This window comes from Hakea prostrata, chromosome 4, assembly GCF_041222555.1.
Source record: "Hakea prostrata isolate BN-2017 chromosome 4, UWA_Hpros_2, whole genome shotgun sequence".
Classification (NCBI taxonomy): domain Eukaryota; kingdom Viridiplantae; phylum Streptophyta; class Magnoliopsida; order Proteales; family Proteaceae; genus Hakea; species Hakea prostrata.
In genome coordinates, this window is record NC_142603.1 from 4,393,211 (window position 1) to 4,414,784 (window position 21,574).

The following is a 21,574-nucleotide window of genomic DNA, read 5'->3' on the forward strand; positions in this document are numbered from 1 at the left end:
TCCCCCCTTATCATCTCTTACCTGAATTTTGTTAAAGCGGATGGAACCCTAACAATTTGAGATTCTTTAGTTCCTTTTAACTTTAAAAAGTCAATCTGTGTGGTATTTGTTGGCATAAATATTTTTTTTGATAGTAACTGAGAGAAGATGGAAGTGGTTAGGAAGACCATGAACCCTATGAACTCAGGTCACGAGCATGGTACTGATCTGAAATATGTTGATGATGATGAGCACATGATATTATGATCACAGTGATTTTCGTTGGGGGTGGTGGTCTAGTGCTTATAAACTCAGTCTCATGCAGTTTGGTGGTAGCTTTCATGTCTTAGGTTTGAATCTCCTCTACTCTTCTATTTCTCATATTGAGCAGTTGTGTGCTCTTTGACCTTGGGTATGGGATCACTACCGGCTTCTATGGACTATACTAGGTCTCTAGTAGGGCAACAATGCTGACAGGGTCAATGTTTGTGCTGGCAATTCATAGGGCTAATGCTTGCAAAATCCCCACTCTTGCATCATTATTTGGGTTACCAAAAACAAAAATAAAAAAAATACTCTTGTCTAACTTAATTTTTTTATTTCAGTCGTGAGCTTTATCTGGACGGGTCTTTTGGATGGTGAGACGTGGAGAAAAGTCTATAGAACAGTCAAAAATAATCAAGGAGAGATGAATACAAGCCATGCGTTTATGCATGGGTACTGGGGCTGCCTGGGAGCTAGGTACTTGATTCATGTATGCATTTACAGTGAAGCCATACTGCCAGTTCTGCCTGCTTTCAGTTCTTGGGATGGATTGAACATAGAAAGAATAGGGTTTTTGAATTTGGCATGGGCTAATTCTGGATTCACCACAAGGAGACATTTCATCAGCTGGGATAAATAGTATTGTGTCCGGCATTACTGATGACCAGTCACATATGGTCCCTTAGTCCCCTAAGGAAACCAAAATGATAACCATGAAGTGACGACAGCTCCTTTCATCTTCATTCACTTGTTCATATCAGCTTTCAATAATCCAAACCCAGATACATCTCCCCATCCTTTTCTTTTAAAACCCCAAGGAATTTCTACAAATCTCAACTTTGTCCATCACCTGCCATAATTCTTCTTCAAGGCGAGCTCCAAAGCTGTGTTCCAATAAAGGACCAGACACAAACAGGTGGTGAGCATCTTATCCTTTCTCTCTAGATGATAATATTTCACAGGGCCAACAACTGCAGGTGGTCACATACCTTAATTTGGAAAGTCCCAGCAAATACAACTAAGCGAAACTGTACTTTTATACTCTAAGTACTCTGGTACATGTACATAGCAATCTTTGGTTCTTCCTATAAAAGTTCAAACTCCATACCTTAGCAGCCCTTTATTACCAATAACGTTTTATTGATGTTTGATGGTGTCACTGGATATGAGAATATTATTGTGAACACCTGAGCTACATTCACCAATAAACACGTCAAAAAGAGTTACAGAACCTGGGCAATAATGTATTCCTCGAGCCACATCAAATCCCATTTTCTCCAAGGCTCTAATGAGTGCAACACCCATTTCACTCTTCTCTTTCCACAGAAAAATTGAATTGTTGGGACCAACTAATAAAAATAGCAAATGGGTGAATTTGAAAGAGGAGAAATGGGAGTCAAATTATTCAAACCCACTAGCTTCTGCTGGTCTCCAAATTTTATGTAAGTAGTAGTTTAATGTTAATGGGGAGCAACATATAACTCCATTACCATGGAATATGACTGTTAGCCGCCTTGGATCAAGACAAGATTAGTGAGATAGCTGTGGGTACATGCTGGATTCTCATATCATCTTCCCAATTTTGATAAATATCACATGAGTGGATTGCTTGTTGTGTTTCGCACCAATCCACTGTTATCTAATCAGGACAAAAACAGTATAAAAATTTCTCATTGGGGAATTAAAAGGCATTCTTTCATTGCCTAATGGGGAGAGAGCTCCAGAAAGAGAGAATTAACCCAAAAAGGAGATTGCCTTGACACCATTAATGTCGATCTCAAAAGCTTTTGTCTGTAACTGTTGGCACACTTTCCGGATCTTTCTTTGTCCCTTCCCTTCACAGAAGATTCAACTTCTTCAGATTTTAAAATCTGCAATTAGATCAATTGCACCACTTTAATAATAGAATCAACCAAGTACGATTACAACATTTTGTCTGGTTGAACCCAGTATCCATGAAAGGGACTCCTAGCCTTCTAGGGTAGGTGTACATCGATCGGTTCTGTTTACCTAAACTTGTCACAGAATGTATAAGGTGCCCAGGAAGTCCTAGCATTCACTCCTTCAACACCGACAATAATATTATGATGGAGGTGGTGGCAGCAATATTCTTGGCTAGTGAGATTTCTCATTTAATTAATCAAACCTTAATTAAATCTCCATGTGGAACAGAAGACATTATCTCCACAAATCAGATGATCGCTTCTAAGAAGCCTAGTTTTTTATTTCCTTTGCCCATCATCTCCTTCTTTGTTCTCTCTTTGGGTTAAGTATCCTATGAAACAGGTTATGATTAACAAAAGAAAGTATAAAACTAAGTCCACTTTAGAGAAGTTTTGATGATTTCTTTTTTCCTCCTTTTATTATTATTATTTTTTGGTTGAAAATCCGTATGAAACGAACCTGAGTTAAAGTTATCATAAGAGTCAACATAAGCATCTTCTGATCATATACTTGCTTGATTCTCTCCTTCAAATTTGGTTGTTGTTTCTCATATATATATATATTTCTTATGACTTCATTATTATGTGTCCCTTCTTTGTCTTTCTTCATGAAATTTGTTTATTATATGGTACTGCAAGTGAGCCTGGGAATAGGTCAATTAATCGGAGACTCAATCGAAAAGGTTGACTTTGCCAAGAAATCTATCACAGGGTCAACAACTCCTGCAGTATAATGAAAACCACAAGACTTAAAAGGTAGCTTACATATGAGTGATATCATGATAAATGCCTAAAATGTTAGTTTGGGGAGAATTGTTTTATCAATCGAAGTTTTCGATGTGGAAGTGAGAGGAGAGAGTCAATCCTCAGTGTTTTGGGTTGGTTTAGTTGAACCAAACAAGCCACAGTAGTATCCGTGGAACTCCCACCACCTTCCATTCTTGCCAACTTGTCTTTTTTCACACGTGTGCCACCGCCTTGTACTTATTTATAGTTCTATCTTCATTGACATTCATTTATTTTATTTTATATATTTTTTCTCATTAGATTCCAAAGTTGGGTCTTTTCACCTTAAACATGGGAAGAACATTGCATCTTTCGTATGTTTTGCATGAAGACAAACACTCATGTCCATTAACTCACACCTTATTTTTTTGGATCGGATGGAACCTAATTGCTTTTGGTTCATTCATCATCAAGTCCAATGAAAATTAGTTAGATTTGATCTTGATCATGAGAGGTGAGTGATATGATTAAACACCTGTCGATGACTGTATCTCCAAGTCTTTTATTTCCACGTGAAACAAATGAAAATGTTATATTTTTCACATAGGCCTTTTAGCCATATAAAAGAAGACTCTCGCAAATTACCATTATTAATTATTATATTGCAAGCAAACTTGAAAATAAGATTATCTTCATGGGCGGCTCTCAAGAGAAAATTTCACGAATCACCAGATAGTTATAGGTCCATCTTTTTATATAAAATGACCTAATTACCTTAATGTCTATTACATCGCACAAGACTCAAAAAACTTAATCAAAGAAATACAATTTTTTTTACCAACCACAAGTGAAATTTGACCAAACAATCATAGAATACAACACTTTCTACCTAAGCAGATTGTTATTATATGTGACTCTCTTGAATGAAAACAAACAACCATACAAGGAAGACATGTCACTACATGCCTAATCTTTAAGATTTTGTTGTTAGATACTCATGTTTGTCTTTTTTTCCTTTGATAATAATTAGTTAATTATGTCAAAGGTTCTCAACTCTGTGGGAAGAATTAAAAAAAATTTATGCAGTTGGCCAAAATACATTCTAAATATTTGTAAATTATATTCAGATATTTATTATGATTCAATAATTAATAATTAAAAAAAAAGGAATAAAGTTGAATAAACATTTCTAGATAATTAAAAATGTTTTGCAATTAATTATCTATCAAATTTAAATTTCGTGACGTGTGCTCTCCTCATGGGCGACCAATCATTATCGAAACGGTTACCTCACTCCACCTCCCCACTTCTCTTGTTTTTAGTGATTTCTGACTCCACTCTTCTGCACTAATTTGACACGCGTCAACAGCTCCATCGGAACCGGAAAAACCTGGTCGGACCGCCTTTGATTGATGTCGACAGTGTGGGTAAACCGCCACGTATGCAGAAGATGACTCATTATGGGGTAATGATGCATGGGTACATCATGCATATGACGAGGTGGGAATGTGGGAATGTGAGATTGGGATACATAACACTCATCATCATCATGTACATGCGAAGTTGCAAAGAGAAAGTCGGTACCAATTATTAATGGAGAAGATCATCATCATCATGATTCATGATTACCCTCCCCATCCGTTAAATAATAAAATGATTACAACCACGAAATCCAAAGTGGAACTCTGAAACCGCGCAGCCATAGCCGCCATTATTTATGTGAAATTCCTTTTAAACCTCTACATAAACTAATAACTCGAAGAAACTCAGGGGCTATACTAGAAACTAGACACAGAAAATTAAAAATAACTTTTTAAAATTACATTATTTAATAAATGTAGTTATAATTTACGGAAGGATCTCACTAATGAGCAAAACGAATGAAATCCCAAGAGAACGAACGAGAGAGGAGTTTCTGTCGTTTATGTTTCTCTATTTCTGGATATAAGAATCGGTAAAAACAGAGAGAAGAAGCTTGAGAGGCTCTCTATAAGAGCTTTTGATTGATGGACATGTGAATAGGCGATAAAATAAAAATATAAAAAAAAGAAGAAGAAGAAGATTGTTTCCTTTCTAGTCTTCTTCTTCGTGAGATCATCGTCTATTTAAACAGGGGTCAGCCATTTATGCCACTTTGTGTTTTGAGACACTGTTCTACTCAACCCTTCCCTCTCTAAGTTTTGTCTATACAGAGAGAGATGGAAAGAGTAATAGTGCTGAGAGAGTTCGACCCTGTGAAGGACAGTCTTCAAGTTGCAGAGATAGAGAGAAAGTGTGAAGCAGGCCCAAGTGGCAAAGTTTCGATTTTTACAGACTCGCTTGGTGACCCCATTTGCAGGGTTCGCCATTCCCCTGCTTTTCTCATGTTGGTAGGTTCCAACTTTTCTCTTCTTCTTTTGTTCCATCTTCTCCTCTGCAATCTCTTTTTTGGGTTCTTAATTTAAATTTACCTGAACAGGTAGCAGAAATGGTGGGTAAAAACGCAGAGCAGAGAGAGATTGTTGGGATGATAAGGGGTTGCATCAAGACCGTTACGTGTGGAAAAAAGCTTTCCAGAAATGGTGGAATTAACGTTCCTGTATACACTAAGCTCGCCTACATCTTAGGACTTCGTGTCTCCCCTTCTCACAGGTCTCCTTCTCTCTCCTCGATACACATACCCCACTATAGGATTGATTACTGTATTCATGGAAGTTATTTAACATTTTGTGGTGAAACTGGAATTTTTTTTACAGGAGAATGGGAATTGGGAAGAAGCTGGTGAGTCGAATGGAAGAGTGGTTCAGAGAGAAAGGAGCAGAGTATTCGTACATGGCAACTGAAAAGGATAACGAAGCGTCGGTGAATCTCTTCACCCACCGATGCGGTTATGCCAAGTTTCGCACCCCAAGCATTCTCGTTCAACCCGTTTTCGCTCACCGAGTCACCATTCCGAGACGAGTTCGTATCTTCCATCTCTCCGCTTCCGACGCCGAGTCACTCTACCGCCGCCGATTCTCCACCACCGAGTTTTTCCCCAGAGACATCGATTCCATCCTCCACAATAATCTCAATCTCGGAACCTTCATTGCCGTACCTTCCAGTTACTCCTCTTCTTGGCCCGGGTCTGAAGTTTTCCTATCCGACCCGCCTGAGTCTTGGGCGGTTCTCAGCATCTGGAACAGCAAAGAAGTGTTTACAATGGAAGTAAAAGGAGCGTCTCCGGTCGTACGTGGGCTTGCCAAGACGACCCGGGTGGTGGACCGGGCTTTGCCCTGGCTCCGTATACCGTCGGTTCCGGAGCTGTTTGGTCCGTTTGGGTTTCATTTCTTGTACGGGTTGGGTGGAGATGGTTTGGATTCGGTGCGGCTAATGAAGGCATTGTGCCGGTTCGCACATAACTTGGCTAAGGAAAAAGGGAGTGGACTTGTCGTGGCGGAGGTGTCAAGCAGAGAACCAATGAAGGCCGGGATCCCACATTGGAAGCGATTATCGTGCGATGAAGATCTTTGGTGCATGAAGCGACTTGGGGAAGATTATGGCGATGGGCCAATTGGGGATTGGACCAAATCCCCACCTGGTCGGTCCATCTTTGTGGATCCTAGAGAGGTCTAAATCTTGACCGGTCGAACCATGATCATGGGCCATACATGTTTTTTTTTTGCACTTACATGGTTCGTTGTATTTATTTATTTATTATTATTTATTTTTAATTTTGTTTCCTTTGCCCTGGGGTTTACGGGCACAAAGAGAAAGAGAGAGGATGTATATGTAATTTTGTATAATAGATCGGAATTTTCTACATCCCTCTTTTGCCATCTTGTTTCATAATAGATCAGAGGATGATTTATGAATTCATATAAACACCATAAATTAGTGTAATTTATTTTGAAACCCCCTCAATGCTTTCTTATCATGAGAAGAACAATTTCTAAGGACAAAAGAAACAAAAATATAAGATTACAGTAAGATTTTCTCGATTATGATACAGACGGGTCTTGGAAAATATGATTTGATTCTTATTCATAAATCGACCTTTACTATCAATATTTGTTTGTAATCTTTTACTCGTTCCTTGATAGAAAAGAATCATATGTCTTTCTCATTGAAATCTTATGGATTTGACTCCTTCAAGTAATGTTTTCAAATTCTTGTAATTTGTAATTTGCTGCAATGGAGTTGAGAAAATACATGGAATGGAGCAATTGATGATAAGCTTGTTTAATACCCACAGGAAGAAAGATGATAAATCTCTTTCCATTTCCAAACCTGAGCTTTTGATTCCAAAATCTTTCATTTTAATGTCCATACGTTGTTTTGAGTTTAAAAGTGGTCCATGTGAAGATGATGATAAACATTTTTATCAAATGGATTGTGGTATGGCCTTTCGCAGTCTCGTGGGTGGCTAAGCACTTTTGCACTTAAAGATTTGGGAAAAGAGAGCTGCTTTTCAATGTCGATTGCACTAGAAAATAAGAGATGGGTGGTTCTAGTCTGGTTAGATCATAAAAGGCAGAGAGCAGTGATTGCAATGTATGTGGGTCTGATTTTGTGTAATTGTCGGGAGTAGTAGGAAATGGTAGCCTTTCACAAGGAACAGAACTCACGGAGATTTATAATGTCAATAATATTTAGGATTATGATTTTGATACGTAACTCTCCTCTGTCTCAACTAATTTTTGACAATTTAAATTAATGGATTGTTGACGGTCATGGGTTTTCTCATCTTTGACGGTTTCTCATGTAAAAATCTAGCGTGTTTCTGTTTCTGTACGCAAAAAAGAAAATTTCTTTAATTTTATTGTGTGATTTTTCCGAGGATTTGGTCTTAAAAGTGATGGAAAGAACCCATGTAGACGCATTGCTTGTATGTATTTTCTTCTTTGTAGTTCCTTACAGAAAAGAATGATGATATAAGCTTCATTTCTTTACCCATTGTGTCTTTGTGGAAAATGACCTGAATTTTTGTCCAATCTAAGAAAATTCCTGATTGATTCCTCTGACCTCTTCCTCCTCAAGTTCCAGGAACAGTTTTTCCACTTCTTCCCTCCTTTAAGAATTAGATATTCTCTTAGCTATGTCATTCAGGCACTAATGGGTCAAATACCCTTTATATATTAGCATACATTTCGTGTATATCACCAGATGCTCCCATAATCCTGAAGCTGATTATGTCATTTAGTTCATCTTTTACCTTAAAAAATAAATAACTGACAAGACTCAATCATCCTGTTCTTAATCTCTTTTGCCTAATCTTTGATTATATATGTCATTTCATGAAATAAAGAAAGATTGTGTCATGAGAATTTATGCCAAATCTTTATGGTTTTCTTTTAGAAGATTTGATTGAAGGAAAGAAAGAGACGACAACCCATCATTTTGTCCTCCTCTTGTGGGTGAGAAATGAGGCGACATTATATAAATTGGGAAAGGAGAGGAGATCTTTCTGCACAGTTTCCTAAGGAGACTAAGTGGGAGGAAATTTAGATTGGATGATTTTCTAATCAACCAAACACATCTCACTCTTCCACTCAACTTTAGTTAGGCACTTAGCTAAGGATTAGGTCATTTTCTTACTTAATATTTTTAGTTAAGTTCAAGAGAAAGTTTGGTTGGAAGGTTTCATGCGCAACACAAGTACAAAGAAAAGCTTTGGTGGATCATAGTTGGAACTTAGGACCTGGGTTGTGTCTGCTAAGCAAGAACACAGAAAAGCTTCCATCTGCAGGAAATGTGGAAAAAGGAGAAAACTGTATCGCCTTTACTTGCGATTTCTCTGGCTTCGGTGACCTTTCACATTGGTGTTTATACGTATGAAGATGATAAAGTTGAAGTTACCTTACTTGTCTCTGTACCTCCACTTTAGTTCCTTTCGTACCTTACTACTATTCTCTGTACCTCCACTTTTGCTGTCTTGAACACAAGATGTTCTGCAACTGTTTCTTTCAACTGGTTGAGCTGAAAACATGGGGCTCTGCGTGGCTTAGGTTCTTGGAAAGAAATAAACAACACTGTTCTGGTCAAACATGGTTGGCTCTTCCATTCCTTATCTCTCTGTCTCTCTTGTTATGTTTGTTTAGTTTGGTTGTCTATTCATGTCAACAGGGGCCTAAAAAGCTGGGCAAAACAAGGTGTTGGCAGATTAAAGGTTTCTTTGTTGGATAGCACTAGTGGATTGAGTTGCAGTGTTGCTTGAAAGGTGATGAATTAGTTCTCTCTGGGTATGATTTAGTTTAGTTAAATTTGGAGAAACCCACGTTGACTCATTTATATGTCTTCTATCCTCCTGAGAGTGATGCTTGTGATGCTTGGTGCAGCAACACTTCAGAGATAGGGTTCAGGTTGATAACTGGGCCATGTCGGCCTAAGGCCCAACATGGTCAGGTAGGGTAGGAGAAAAGCTGATTTTAGGTAGACAACTTCGCCTAAACCCACTTAAGAAAAGGTTCTGATCTCACCAATTTTGCTTCTACCTAAACCTCCCAGATTCAAAATGGACCTACAGGACTCTAGAGTCTCCTTTGTTGGCGACTATTTACAGGAACCGGTGAGCCGGCACCCGCGTGGCCACGGCAATACCGCAACCATGCCTTTACGTGCAGCCATACTTGTTTGTTCTACCAGAAAAAGTTCCATCTTCCATGTGTAGGTGTGACTTGTGAGATAGAGATGCTCTGAGGCATGGTCTACAGTGCAGCTAACTCAACCAAAGAAGCCCATCAAAAAAGTCAGTCTGTCCTATGATGGGCCTCCATTTGACCCATAAAACCAAAAAGCAACAGCCCAGGCTTGGGCCAGTTCTTACATCCACTAAGAGACGACCCTAGAGATTTTTGGCTCAAACTGGGCCTGAATGAAAAGACCCAAGTCTAGCATTCACTTCAGTTCTACTTTTCTCCCACTAAATTAGCAATTCCAGAGTTTCAATTCAGCTTTCTGTCAAATTCTAAAAACACCATTCTCACTCTGGAGAGAAAATTCTCCACTAACATTGGGTGTTTCTTAATTGTCTTATCATTCTCTCCCTCATTCAACTGATGACATCATGACAATTGATGGCTTGAGTTACACAGGTTAAATTCTTACCTAGATAGTCTCCATTCAGATTCAGGACTCTTTGACTACACAAGGCTCTCTTCTACAGTTCTACTGCGTCTGTACAGAACTACATGCAATGCAACCAAAAATCATGGAAACCAGAAAGTTTAGCATTTCCTTTTCGCTTATGATACAACAAACTGGGTTCCTCAAACCCATACATTTTTTTCCCCAAGAGAGGAAAGAATAAGGAGAAAGACCAAAAAGATAAAAAGAGAAACATTGAGTAAGAGCAGGAGCTACATATTTGGTGAAGTGAATGAGATTGTCTTACCTGCATTCATTTTCATTCTCCTAAATCCATCTACTTTCTCAAGCTCAAGATTCCCAGTACACCTTTCCTACCTGTGTCAACCCGGAAGATGTCAGTATTTCTAGCTTCCTAATGTCAAAGGGAGGAAGAAAGGTCAACCCACCCTCTTTCCCCCACATCAAAATCTCTCTTATGGCTGTATTAAGAGACTGAATGCCTCCTATTTCTGGAAGGTGTAGACTTGTTATCTTCAGGGTGGGCAGAACCAGGACTATCAGATGTATCAGAGCTGCTATTCTCAGCTTGTCCCCATTTATTCGACCATAGTTTGCTGAATATTTTCTTTGACATAAGTAAACCTTTCACCTTACTAGCTGCAGCTTTGTCTATACTTGTTTTGGCATCCTCACTTCCATTTCTATCACTGCCTCCACTTCCAGCCCCCAACCTCAAGGATGCAAGCTCTCCCTTTAGGGCCTTCAGCTCTTCAGCAGTTGGGACAGCATCCCAATCTTCCTCTGTGTTAGTTGTTGCAGACCTGGAGCTCCCATGAGATCCACCATTCTCCTGTGGGAGCAAAGCCCGGACACTCCCAGGAAGGTCAGATGTGGTTCCACCACCAGCAGATGATGTTGCAGCTCTGACCTGTTCAAAAAACAGGACTTGCACCACTACCCGCAAGGGAAGCCTCTCATTTTGCACCGCATGCATACACGCGTCCACAGACAGCTTCTTGCAATCCATCAGCCTGCATATCCTCTTCCTCTCACTCTTGCTTATCCCCGGATGTTCCTGCACCAAGTACAGAATTAGTATGTAAGGCAAGTCAGCACCCCCCTGGACTATGAATATGCAAGTACAAGCATCGTGTATGTGTTTAGTGGAAGGCAGGCAATGCACTAGCATACTTTCTATTATGGACCATGTAAAGATGTATCTTTCCCTTTCTGTAATGTTCATAGGCACAAATACAGGGGGATGAGGGCTAGGCACTCTTAGGGGATCCAGCTATCGTAATTATTTTTATTATTTTATCCTAGGCAAATATTTCTCAGATGAGGTTGGTCAGTGCTCTGAAGTCTCATATCATGTAGGACCTTCATTTTACCAATTAGCATCTGATACTCAGATTTTGGCTTCATATCTCTTCCGCCAACCTCACTTAGTAGAGCCTATATTTTGTAAATCTTTAAAAAGCCTAAAAGGCCAAGCAAGAAAGAAGGCAATTTTTTTCTGAACATTTCAATTGAGAAGTATAGATCCATCATGAGTCACACACACACAGAAGCTCTTTAAAATTCAATATTGCTAGAAAGCCAAAGCCCAAAATCCTAGTCATTTACCTTGAGATATGTGTCAATGGCACGATAAAGTCCATCATGTGCTGGCCTTGAGAATCTTGATACCAGTTCCGCAAGTTCAACAAACTTTGACAGAGGAAGATTTGGATCACGTGAAACTTCAGCAAGGTAGCCATCAACCAGCTTTGCTACTGTCAACTTAGAAGTATCTGATACATGTCCTGGGCTTCGAATCTCCTGAAGCTCGTCAGCCACCGATAGGTCAGTTTGAGCACTCTTCTCCTGCATCACAAATCCTTCCACCATGCATTTTACTATGTCAACATCGTACATCATAGTTTCCCCAGCTGGAGCCTGAATCAAAAGATCCACTAAAGAAGCCTCATTTAACTGCCAGCCTATTCTTTTCACGAGTTCACTTCTTCCCATTTCACCAGAATCCAGCAGAATTGTTGCTTTTAGCAGATTGATTAAGAAACTACAAGGAACACTGCCCTTCTCTGTGGGCAACAACCAAATAATGGTCTCCACCAACTTCCTGTTCTTGATTACATCACCGCCCTGGATTATACCCTTGCTGAAACCTGGCAACCTTCTCAATGCATATGCTTTCAGGGCTTCCCCTAAAACATCACCTGGCATTCTTCCTTTAGTTTTGATAGTCACTATAACACGTTTATAGAAATCAATTTCAAGCTCACAAAGGTCCTCGACCCACCAGTCCTTAGGCACCGTCTGATGCTTCCTCACACCATTCCACTGTGGTTCCATCCCATTCTCCGATGGAAGCTTTTTACGATTGTAGGTATAAGACCACTCTACTTTGGAAGGGTCAATAGAGGCCTTCGTAGCTATGGAGTCAACACAGTGGCTCATCAGCTTGAGTTCCTCGCACCATGTAGGCAGAACTTTCATTGTCTGAAGAGCTATTATGGAGTCTTTCCAGCTACGGAAGATGCTGGAGTTGAGGAAGACTTCAATCTTATAAATGAGATTCCCTTTCTCAACGGTCTCATGCATCTCCAGATACTCTGCTGCACAACGGGCAGCAACCACATTGTAGGCATTTAGGGTAACAGTCATACCATAACAAAATTTGGCACAAATCTCAAATGCAGAAGGGCCTCCAGGAATGTCAGGTATGTGGATTTCATCATTGCCTTCTTCATCTGCAGCTGAGACTAACCTCTGCAAACGGGCACTCTTGGACAACAGGGGAAACTACAGGGGAGAAACAAGCTCATGATAGATTAGTATCATAGGCCATGCAATTAAAACACACAAACACACTACATATATTTTTTATAAACCTGATATGGTTTACCATTAATCATCTTGTTAGCTTGTAAAACACTTTTTCATAAGAGCACCTATAGCATATGGACATGAGAAGTGCTGCTATGCTCGGATTTTTTAAAAGAAAAAATTGGGTCAAAACACCAAAAATTTTCAGTCAATGTTGGGATACTGAGTTATTATTCACATGCTATCATACCTTGAATGTCCATTGTACCCTAAATACCCATATCTGGATCAGTTTATCGTTTGTTGTAATGCCCAACAGTTTATATATTTAATACAAATTCATCTAGTTTATAAAATTATTTACTTGAAAATATTCTTGCAAGTAAGATGTGTTGATGAAACCAACAGTCAGTGGATCCATAGAAGTTTAGGCCAAATCCTCAAACTTACCATAAACAGACCCAACTTCTATACAAAAATCTGCACAACCCAAATGGTTTTAAAACTAGCACCACAAGAATTGTTAGATTGGTGCTTTGGAGGATCAAATCTATCCTCAACCTTCTACTTACATAGTAAATGTGTCATCCATGCTATAAAACCCTCATACCTTGTGCAGATAAAACTTCGCATCACCAACGTTAACTGTAATGTCAGACACCAATTCAGCCACCACATACCTGCAAATAGGAAATTCTTCAGACCATGTTTCAGGGGGGGGGGGGGGGGAATGATCGGACAATGAATACATTCTAAAAAACAAACCCAAATAAGTGTGAGGATTTAGGCACAACAAAAAAGGTGAGCACTGGAGTTCTATTGAAGGAAGAACATGGACTTGTCAATGAAATTTGTCATCCATAAAGTATCTGACAAGGCATTTTCACATCCTTGCTTAAAGCTCAACCATGGTATCCTTGGGAGAAATCAACCATATGACCTCAGCAGTAAGATGTAAGCAAATTATATCAGGGTGCTCAATACACCATAAGCTGACTATTATGGAAAAAATTGCCTCACCAGCCATGCTGGTGAATATTTACGATAATTTGCTAAGTCAAAAGCATCGTTGATACTACTAATTGCAGTCAGCCAATATCTGTTCTGCTCCCCTGGTCAAGAAAGGAGAAAAGATAATGATTAAGGAAAATCTTCCACATCCCCAGCACTCTTCCATTCATTCATATCAATGTGGCTGACCAGTGGTTAATTGATCAGTCAATCCAGCATCAATAATAATCACCCGCCACCTTACAGACTCTAGGAGCAGTTCAGGCTAGTAAATAATTTCCATGAGATTTGCCTGCTTGTTTCCCTCTCCACAATAAATAGTCGGGTATTAAAACTTAATGAGCTCTTAATAAGAAAAGATGAACCATTAACCAACTCAGCTCAACTCAGCCTTATGCCAACAACATGGGATCAGCAGTCAGCTAAAGATGAACTACTAACCATTAATTTAAAAAAAAAGGATAGGTCATTAGTTCACACAAACATTGAGAATCGGTCAGAACTTTATCGAGTCATTTCATGGCCAAGTAACCTCCACATATTAATGGCCAGGTTTAGGAAAGCATCTACAGCTTCTAAAGCAAACACAGATGTTATATCTTTACCATACGCATAGAATTTTCACACACGTGCATATTTTACTTCCGACTTTTCCCTTTTTCTCCCCCTTTAACCATGTTTCCCATAACTAATCTAGACTTACAGAAATTATTGTCCTCCCCTCTATTTCTCCCTCCCTTCAATTATCAAATATTAAACCTAAACAACCTGATTTTCTCCAAAGCATAAATGGTTGCTGATATATATGGAGTGGCATTAATTCATTTATTGAAGTGAAATAAGCAAATCTCATGGAAGGCCAAGACCCAATTCCAGGGGTTTTCAGATCTCTATGTTGTAGATTACTAAATTGTTCTAAAAACCATGGTTGTCAAGGCGACAAGGTGAGGCAAGGCAATAGAGGGCAATGAAAACCAAAGCGACACCAGGTCGCCTTGACCCAAAAATGGGCCTACACAAACACTTTGACAACCATGATAAAAACAAAACCGTCGTTCAAGATTTCTTCATTCACCTAATTTGCTCAGTGTTCAGATTCTCCTCCTGGCAGATGTGAGTAGAGGTGGTTCTAAATTAGCTATCAATTTTATCCAAAGAAAGCATATGGACCCTCTAGGCTTGCAGGACAGGTTGTTTCTAATGTTGCAACATTGTGTAGCACAAGTGCACAACTAAACCATTGCATCAAGGCTTGCCCACCGACGGAGAATAATAGAAAAATAACAAAAAGATAACAATAGTAATAAAGAAGAAGAATATGAATCAACAACAGAGAGGCAGAGGGTTGGGCAATGTCAAGTTCTTTTGGGCATCAACCATGAAATTACCAAAACCTCTCAATGAATTCACATTCAACTTTGGAAGTCTATCATAAATTAGGGAGTTAATTAAATTTAAAATGACCATACACTTGCAAAGAACCACATTTGATTGTATTCTCAATGAGATTGTTGAGATCTTTGCTTTATATTAATAACATAGTTTCCTATGAAAGGAGGACAAGAATGAGACGAATTTGAATCTGAGTTAATGAGAAGTAATATCACATTGAAATTTCAATTCCAAAGAAGGGATACAAAACAATTGGGAGATTGTTGAGAGAAGAGTTCAAATTTGGAACTGAACTTGAGTTAATAGGAAGTAATTTCATGTTTGAAATTCTAATTCAAATGCGTTACTTAACAGCACTTAGGATACCTAACTTTTGGAATATCCTGTTTGAGGTACTTTTTTATATTTCCAATTTTACACCCACCACCACTGCCAGTCTGCCCCCCCCCCCCAACCCAAACGCCATCCCACCTCCCATTTGTCTTCCTTCCCCACACTGCATCAAAGTCCCTGCCACACCCTCTGCTCCCTCGCCCACCCCAGGAAACCTGAAACACCCCTGCTTCTCCCTCTGCCTCTCCTGCATGTAGTGTCCCCTGCCCTATCCCCTCCATCTACTAATATCTAAATTCTTAATAATAATAAAAATTTCAAATCATACCATCACTCTTTAAAATGTACACCACAGAGCATAGATCAGCACACCCCTGCTTCTACTTCTGCCTCTCCTGCATGCAGGGTCCCCTGCCCTATCCCCTCCATCTATTAGTATCTTAATAATAGAAGTTTCAAATCCTACCATCACTCTTTAAAATGTACACCACAGAGCATAGGTTAGCTTCTTTCCTCTAAAAGGATTGACCCCAGCACTAAATCAGATGTTTGATCAGATACCATAGCTCACAATCAATATATGATGAACATCACGTTTTTCCCTTCTCAACAATTTTAGTTTGGTTTTGCTAGCCATAGTCCCAACCCTGGATCAGCGGGTACATAGTCAATCTGCTTTGATTAAATTCGACCCCTTCCTAATAGAAGGATATCAGTCCTCTTAAAGTAGTGTTAGTCCTACCACCAATAAAAAAAAGGTTAATTGAAGTGGTACAGTCACGTCCAATGGGGGCCTTTAAGTCCCCTTGTACAAAGAAGTTATTTAATCCAGATCAAGGAATTAGAAGAGCTAGGGACCGACCAAAAGTAACTTTAGGAGAAGTGCTAAAAAATGATATGTATGGCTTAGGCCTTGTATCTAGCAAGGCCTCAAAATGAGCTAACTGAAAAGCTAGGATAAATGTAGCCGACCCCATTTAGTAGGGATACGAGGCTTGTTGTTGGTCATAACAAAAGAAAAATCTTCACAGCTGCTGGTTTTGATTCGCATGATATCTCCAAGAAAACAAGATGACTTAAATCATAAAGTGTAAATGTCCATAAAATCAATCTATCTCCTCTTCTTTTCTTCTACCCAAGTCCATTATTCATATTTCATTTCATTTGCTCCACCCACTCACATCAGTCTGCAATCATCTAGAAAATTAATTTTCCAGTTCTTACCTATAAACATCAAGTCCAAAACCTCGACTCAGCCCAAATCCAGCCACTTCAATTAGCCACAACAATGGTCTCTCAAACATTTCCAGCACACGTCTATTGGCCAACCCATGTCTGGCACATGACAGTATGTCACCAATTCCAAAACACATAGCTCCACTCACAAGACTTACGCCACGGAGCCACTAAGCTTTTAGACTTTATAAACACAGAATCAAAATACCAAGATGCAGAGATCATGGCTGCCAAGGGCTACAAAGCATGGAAACAAGACAAGTTTTCTAACGAGCTACAGATCTGTTTATTTGAATTTGTACAAGACAAAAGGGTGACTTAAATAAAGAGGAAATTTGTGTACACCACTATTACCAAAAAAAAAAAAATTGTTTTACACCACTATCAGTACCCCTTGGGAAGTAAACACTAAAAAGAAAGGTGGGTTCAAGAGCAAATTTCTCCTCCCAGTTTTCAAAAGATCAAGGCAAATAACACAAAACGTTTCATTTATGACATCTGAAAATCTCCAGAGTGACCCCACCAAAGCCAACGTCCAAGTATTTGAAAATAACAGAGAAATCACTTACTGTGACATCATTTTCATTACATGCTTAAAGAATATAATTTCAAGCACGAAGAATTGATCTGCCAGGTGAAAAAAACAACCACAGGCCCACCGACTCGAAGTTGTTTATGGAAAAGGAGCTTCATGAGCTCGATTGCTCCACTAAACCGAAAAAAAAAATTCAGAAAACTTAGCATAAACAAACTAAAAAGATAGCTACTGGTATACATGCATCAATACAGCAACAAGTCGACATGCAAAGAACTGTATTACAAAATGAGAATGGTGATATATCAGAAATAAATATATCACCACCAAATCACTAAAAAATAAACCAACAAAATTATATGAAAGATAGAATGGGAAAGCTCCAAGTTTCTTACCGAACATTATTTCCGTCAGACTGAAATGAATCTGGCTTTGATCCTAGTTTCATGAACTTCATTTTGGCAAACAAAAGGATCTGATGCAACTTCTCCTCTGAGATAACTAAAACAATCCTCTCTCAGCTTTAAAACTAAACTGAGGTTCCCTCACCCTACCGCCACTGCAGATCTCCTTCCACAATAAAGCATGCCCAAGAACGCAAATGGAGACAAGTAGCGGAAGACCAGAACCAGAAGCTGGGAAAATAAAAGTATATCAAAGGAGCAGAAAAGCAAAAAACAAAAGAAAGGAACAGAGATTACGAACTCCGAATGTGACCCACTTTAAGGTCTTCACATCAAGGGAAGGAAAATGGGATATATGAAAGGAAGAATATATGGTATGAGAAGAACCGAATCTTTCACAGGAACCAAGGAAGGAGTAATACTAATAAGACTAGAAAGAAAGATGAGTAAATAAGGGTTTCTAATTTTTTAAGATGGATTTCTCGTCAATAGACCCAGAGCAGAGCTTGTTTCCTTGGCCGACGGCAGAGTCCACGGAGCCCGGGCGTCCACGTTTCGCCCAGGAGACATCGCCAAAAGTCCCTCAACACTAAAGAACTCTAACAACAGAGACACCCATAAGAGCACAGACCTGACACCACCACTCTTTTTATTTGTTTATGCCTCTGCTCCTTTTACTGTGCTTTATTTTTTTCTTTTAAAAAACCCAACTTAAAGCAGTAACAGCAGCAGCAACGACAACAGCAACAGTAACAGATCACACCATCAGGATCTCATCTGATCTGGAATGCTTCAAGTTCCAAACCCTGGAAATCCACTCCACAGTCCACATTCCTTTTATTTTTTTTGCACTCACGTTTCACCATTGCTCCACCGCTAAAGGCCTACAACTAAAACATCATCTTGGTATCAGTATTTGTATAAATATAGAACAAATTCAGAGCTCACACTACTGGGTAGCATATATAATACACAATCACTATTACTTTTTTCCACTCAAACTTCCAAGATTCGTATTAAGTCAGAGAAAAAAAAAAATTAGGTCAAAGCAAACCCCTTGTATCAGACGGAACACTACACTCCCACTTAAAAAACACTGGTCAACAGCTCAAATATAAGAACTAGAACTCCAAAGCTTAAAAGATAGAAAATCAAAGAAAAACCCACCTCAGATGAAGAAAACAGAAGCTAGAAAAGGCCTAAAAAGACGATGAACAAGTGATTGAGGAGAAAATTCCAGAGACCAAACTCAGTTTCTCAACAGGATGGCATGCATACCCACCTGATACACCTCTCACCGAGCGTCTTTCCTCACTCCTCCCTCCTCACTCTTGACTCTGCTAAATGCTAACGCAGATTAGGAAAGAAAGCAGAGCCCTGAAAATAAAACCAACATTATACTTATAGATTCTGGACCAAAATGCCGCCCTACAGAGTCGAGGGCTCTCGACATAGATACAGCCCCATCCATCCTACGACCTCAGAAAATTATAAAGAGAGAAAAGGATGAGCTGTTTAACACTTTGTCATCCAATCCATCAACAGGAACTGCACAAAAAGCCAAGCTGAGAATGTTCCCAATCTCCTTAGAATCAGCACCACCTTCCCCACCAAAATCTAAGCTTTAATGAAGAAAATAAACCCCACCCAGGCACCCAAAATCTCTCAAATGCAGAAAAATGAAATTAATTTATCAATTGGAGAATCTCCATTTTCTTTTTACCTTGTTAATTCGATTAATAAATAAAACTCTCTTAGAAAGTAGTCCAGAATCTTCACTATAGAGTGTGGACCATGAAGATTGAAGCAGGATCTTCGCTGAATTAAGCTTACGCAGTTAACCCATGAAAGATGAAAGGTAGAAGAAGATGGAAACCCTGAACACAACTTCTCTCACTCTCTGGGGATGTACGCCAATCTCAATCTGACACTAGAAGCTTTCTTGAAATGTTTGCTCCCTCGAGCAGCTGAGCCTTCTCTTTAACTATTTCAAGTCTCCTTCCAGGCTTCTACCATTTAAAAAAAAAAAAAAAAAAAAACGTAATAAACGTAGAGTGTAGATTTGCTATCCACGTGTCAAAACACCCTATTTTAATGTATTACTAAAATACCCCTACATACCCGAAAACGACCCATCCATCCATTCTCCTTGGTCTCGTACTTTGATAATAATGGTGTCCAACCCAACCCATTTTTTTAATATATATTTCACATGTTGTCCAAAGAAATTCAACACCCAAAAAAAAAAAAAAACTGAATAGATTTGTCACTGGATATTTTTAAAGTATCCCTATTACCTGAAATCTTATATAGGTCTTGACCCGGGATCAGAACAGTTTGGTTCAGGTTTAACCCAAAAAAAGACCAGAACTGGTTCAATTTGATGGAAATTGGATGGATGATTTCAGTGCCGGTTCAACCAAAATTGTATTTTGACACGACACCCAGAACTCGAGGAAATCCTTTGCTCATAATCTAACTATTGCTTCACCCAGAATCAGGTCTTGCTTGATCTTTACAAAAAATGGGCGAAGAAGGCCATAGGATATAAAAATTGAGATGTCTTAGTTTTTGGATGGATATGTAAACATATACTTGCACAAATCTTGATTAGATACTAATTCATATATATTTATTCTTAATAAAAGATTAATAGGATATTATTAGATTACTGTACAGGGGTTTTGGATATCGAATAAATATTTAGATGGATCATGGATGGATTGACTGCCAGACCAAGACTATTCCTCAAAAAATGATGCAATAGGATCCATGTGATTTTAGTTAATTAGTGACTAATTAATTAGTTAAATGATGGAGTAGGATCCTGTAATATTCCTGTTAATCTGGCTCTCCATACCCTAATCTGTATTAAAATACACAATCTATGGATTGATTCCAAAAAATATCCTGAACCCATTTTTCAATCATGAACAGATTTCTCTCCCAGCTAATGGAGAAAAAATTTTGGAATCTCCATTACAAATAGCCTCTTCTGGGCTTTGGCTCATGATCCAATCTTGTGTTCTACGACTGTCAGATGCCAAGAAAACCAGTGTGGATTTGTGAGCTAATGCTGCTAAAGCTGCCTCCTTGCCTCATTTGTAGCAAGCCAGAAAATAAACTTTGGTTTTATCATATACCCACCGTTCCTCCCTGGCTTAGGATTCTAGAATGGCACAAATCTCTGTAAATGATCAGTGCTTATGGTTTTTAATATATTACTTTTTCCAAACACTGTCTCTCCCATCACTCTTACCAAAGTTGAAAGATAGATTTTGCACACGTGGTGCTGACTATACCCACTTGGAGAACCTTGAAGAAATCATATGGGCTAACAAGATTCAGATCTGTTGTTAGTCAAGAGCAAGAGGAGAAGCTATGGCTGTCTCTGAACTGAAGACCCTCTCTATGGCCAATGCATGGAGTTGGCTTTGTTATTGCTATTGCTTCTTTGGTTCAGGAAAGAGAGCAAGATGATAAGAAATGAAACTGCAGAAGGTGGTGGGCCTAGCAGGGCCATATTTGCATCCACCACATTTGTGGTCCTTCCAACTTCCAAGATCTCAAAACAGTATCACAGGCACAAAGAACTGATAGTACCTAAAGTGGAAAAAATAAAGTGTGGAACTACAAGACATGTCGCCTTGACAGAAGCTGAGAGGGACCTACATGTCTGAACTGATGAACCTTGAGAATCTAAATTACTCCTCTTTAAAGAGTAAAAGCCCAGCCAAAGCTTAGTCAGGTACACAAATTTCCCACTTGTAAGAATAAAAAGATGTCATGCTACTTTCATGTCGCTTGTGTTTTTTGCCAGCTTCATCAGCTTTGACTCACCACTACATGTGGAACTGTTCTCCTTCTGCCCACTT

The 21,574-nt window shown here is 39.1% G+C and overlaps 2 protein-coding genes across 7 annotated transcripts; one reads left to right on the forward strand and one right to left on the reverse strand.

Annotated features, from left to right (window-relative positions):
- The first annotated feature begins 4,812 nt into the window (after positions 1-4,812).
- LOC149017222 (putative N-acetyltransferase HLS1) lies at positions 4,813-6,631 on the forward strand. Its single transcript, XM_089154142.1, has 3 exons — positions 4,813-5,281; positions 5,371-5,543; positions 5,648-6,631. The coding sequence occupies exons 1-3, from the start codon at positions 5,111-5,113 to the stop codon at positions 6,504-6,506; spliced, it is 1,203 nt and encodes a 400-aa protein (XP_089010268.1). The 5' UTR covers positions 4,813-5,110; the 3' UTR covers positions 6,507-6,631.
- A 3,074-nt stretch (positions 6,632-9,705) lies between these two features.
- On the reverse strand, positions 9,706-19,665 carry NPY2 (Phototropic-responsive NPH3 family protein). 6 transcript variants are annotated; one of them, XM_089151554.1, is made up of 6 exons: positions 19,423-19,665; positions 18,867-19,076; positions 17,691-18,589; positions 13,399-13,468; positions 11,586-12,764; positions 9,706-11,034 (listed from the first exon to the last, which is right to left on the reverse strand). In XM_089151554.1, exons 3-6 carry the CDS (start codon positions 17,750-17,752, stop codon positions 10,444-10,446), a joined length of 1,902 nt encoding a protein of 633 aa, XP_089007680.1. In that variant the 5' UTR covers positions 17,753-18,589; positions 18,867-19,076; positions 19,423-19,665; the 3' UTR covers positions 9,706-10,443. The 6 variants fall into 6 exon arrangements, with proteins under 6 accessions (XP_089007680.1, XP_089007684.1, XP_089007681.1 ...); XM_089151558.1 differs by lacking the exon at positions 19,423-19,665 and having other exon boundaries at positions 17,691-17,930; positions 18,331-18,589; positions 18,867-19,384; XM_089151555.1 differs by lacking the exon at positions 18,867-19,076.
- Between the last annotated feature and the right edge of the window lie 1,909 nt (positions 19,666-21,574).

What these genes read in the sequence shown, in the direction of transcription:
- LOC149017222 (XM_089154142.1), top strand. Translation starts at nt 5,111, where the DNA reads ATGGAAAGAGTAATAGTGCTGAGAGAGTTCGACCCTGTGAAGGACAGT. An exon ending in CCCCTGCTTTTCTCATGTTG is followed by an intron (nt 5,282 to 5,370) that starts GTAGGTTCCAAC and finishes TTACCTGAACAG; the next exon opens with GTAGCAGAAATGGTGGGTAA. An exon ending in CGTGTCTCCCCTTCTCACAG is followed by an intron (nt 5,544 to 5,647) that starts GTCTCCTTCTCT and finishes TTTTTTTTACAG; the next exon opens with GAGAATGGGAATTGGGAAGA.
- NPY2 (XM_089151555.1), bottom strand. Translation starts at nt 17,752, where the DNA reads ATGAAGTTCATGAAACTAGGATCAAAGCCAGATTCATTTCAGTCTGAC. An exon ending in TCTGACGGAAATAATGTTCG is followed by an intron (nt 13,469 to 17,690) that starts GTAAGAAACTTG and finishes TCCTATTTGCAG; the next exon opens with GTATGTGGTGGCTGAATTGG. An exon ending in CGAAGTTTTATCTGCACAAG is followed by an intron (nt 12,765 to 13,398) that starts GTATGAGGGTTT and finishes TCTCCCCTGTAG; the next exon opens with TTTCCCCTGTTGTCCAAGAG.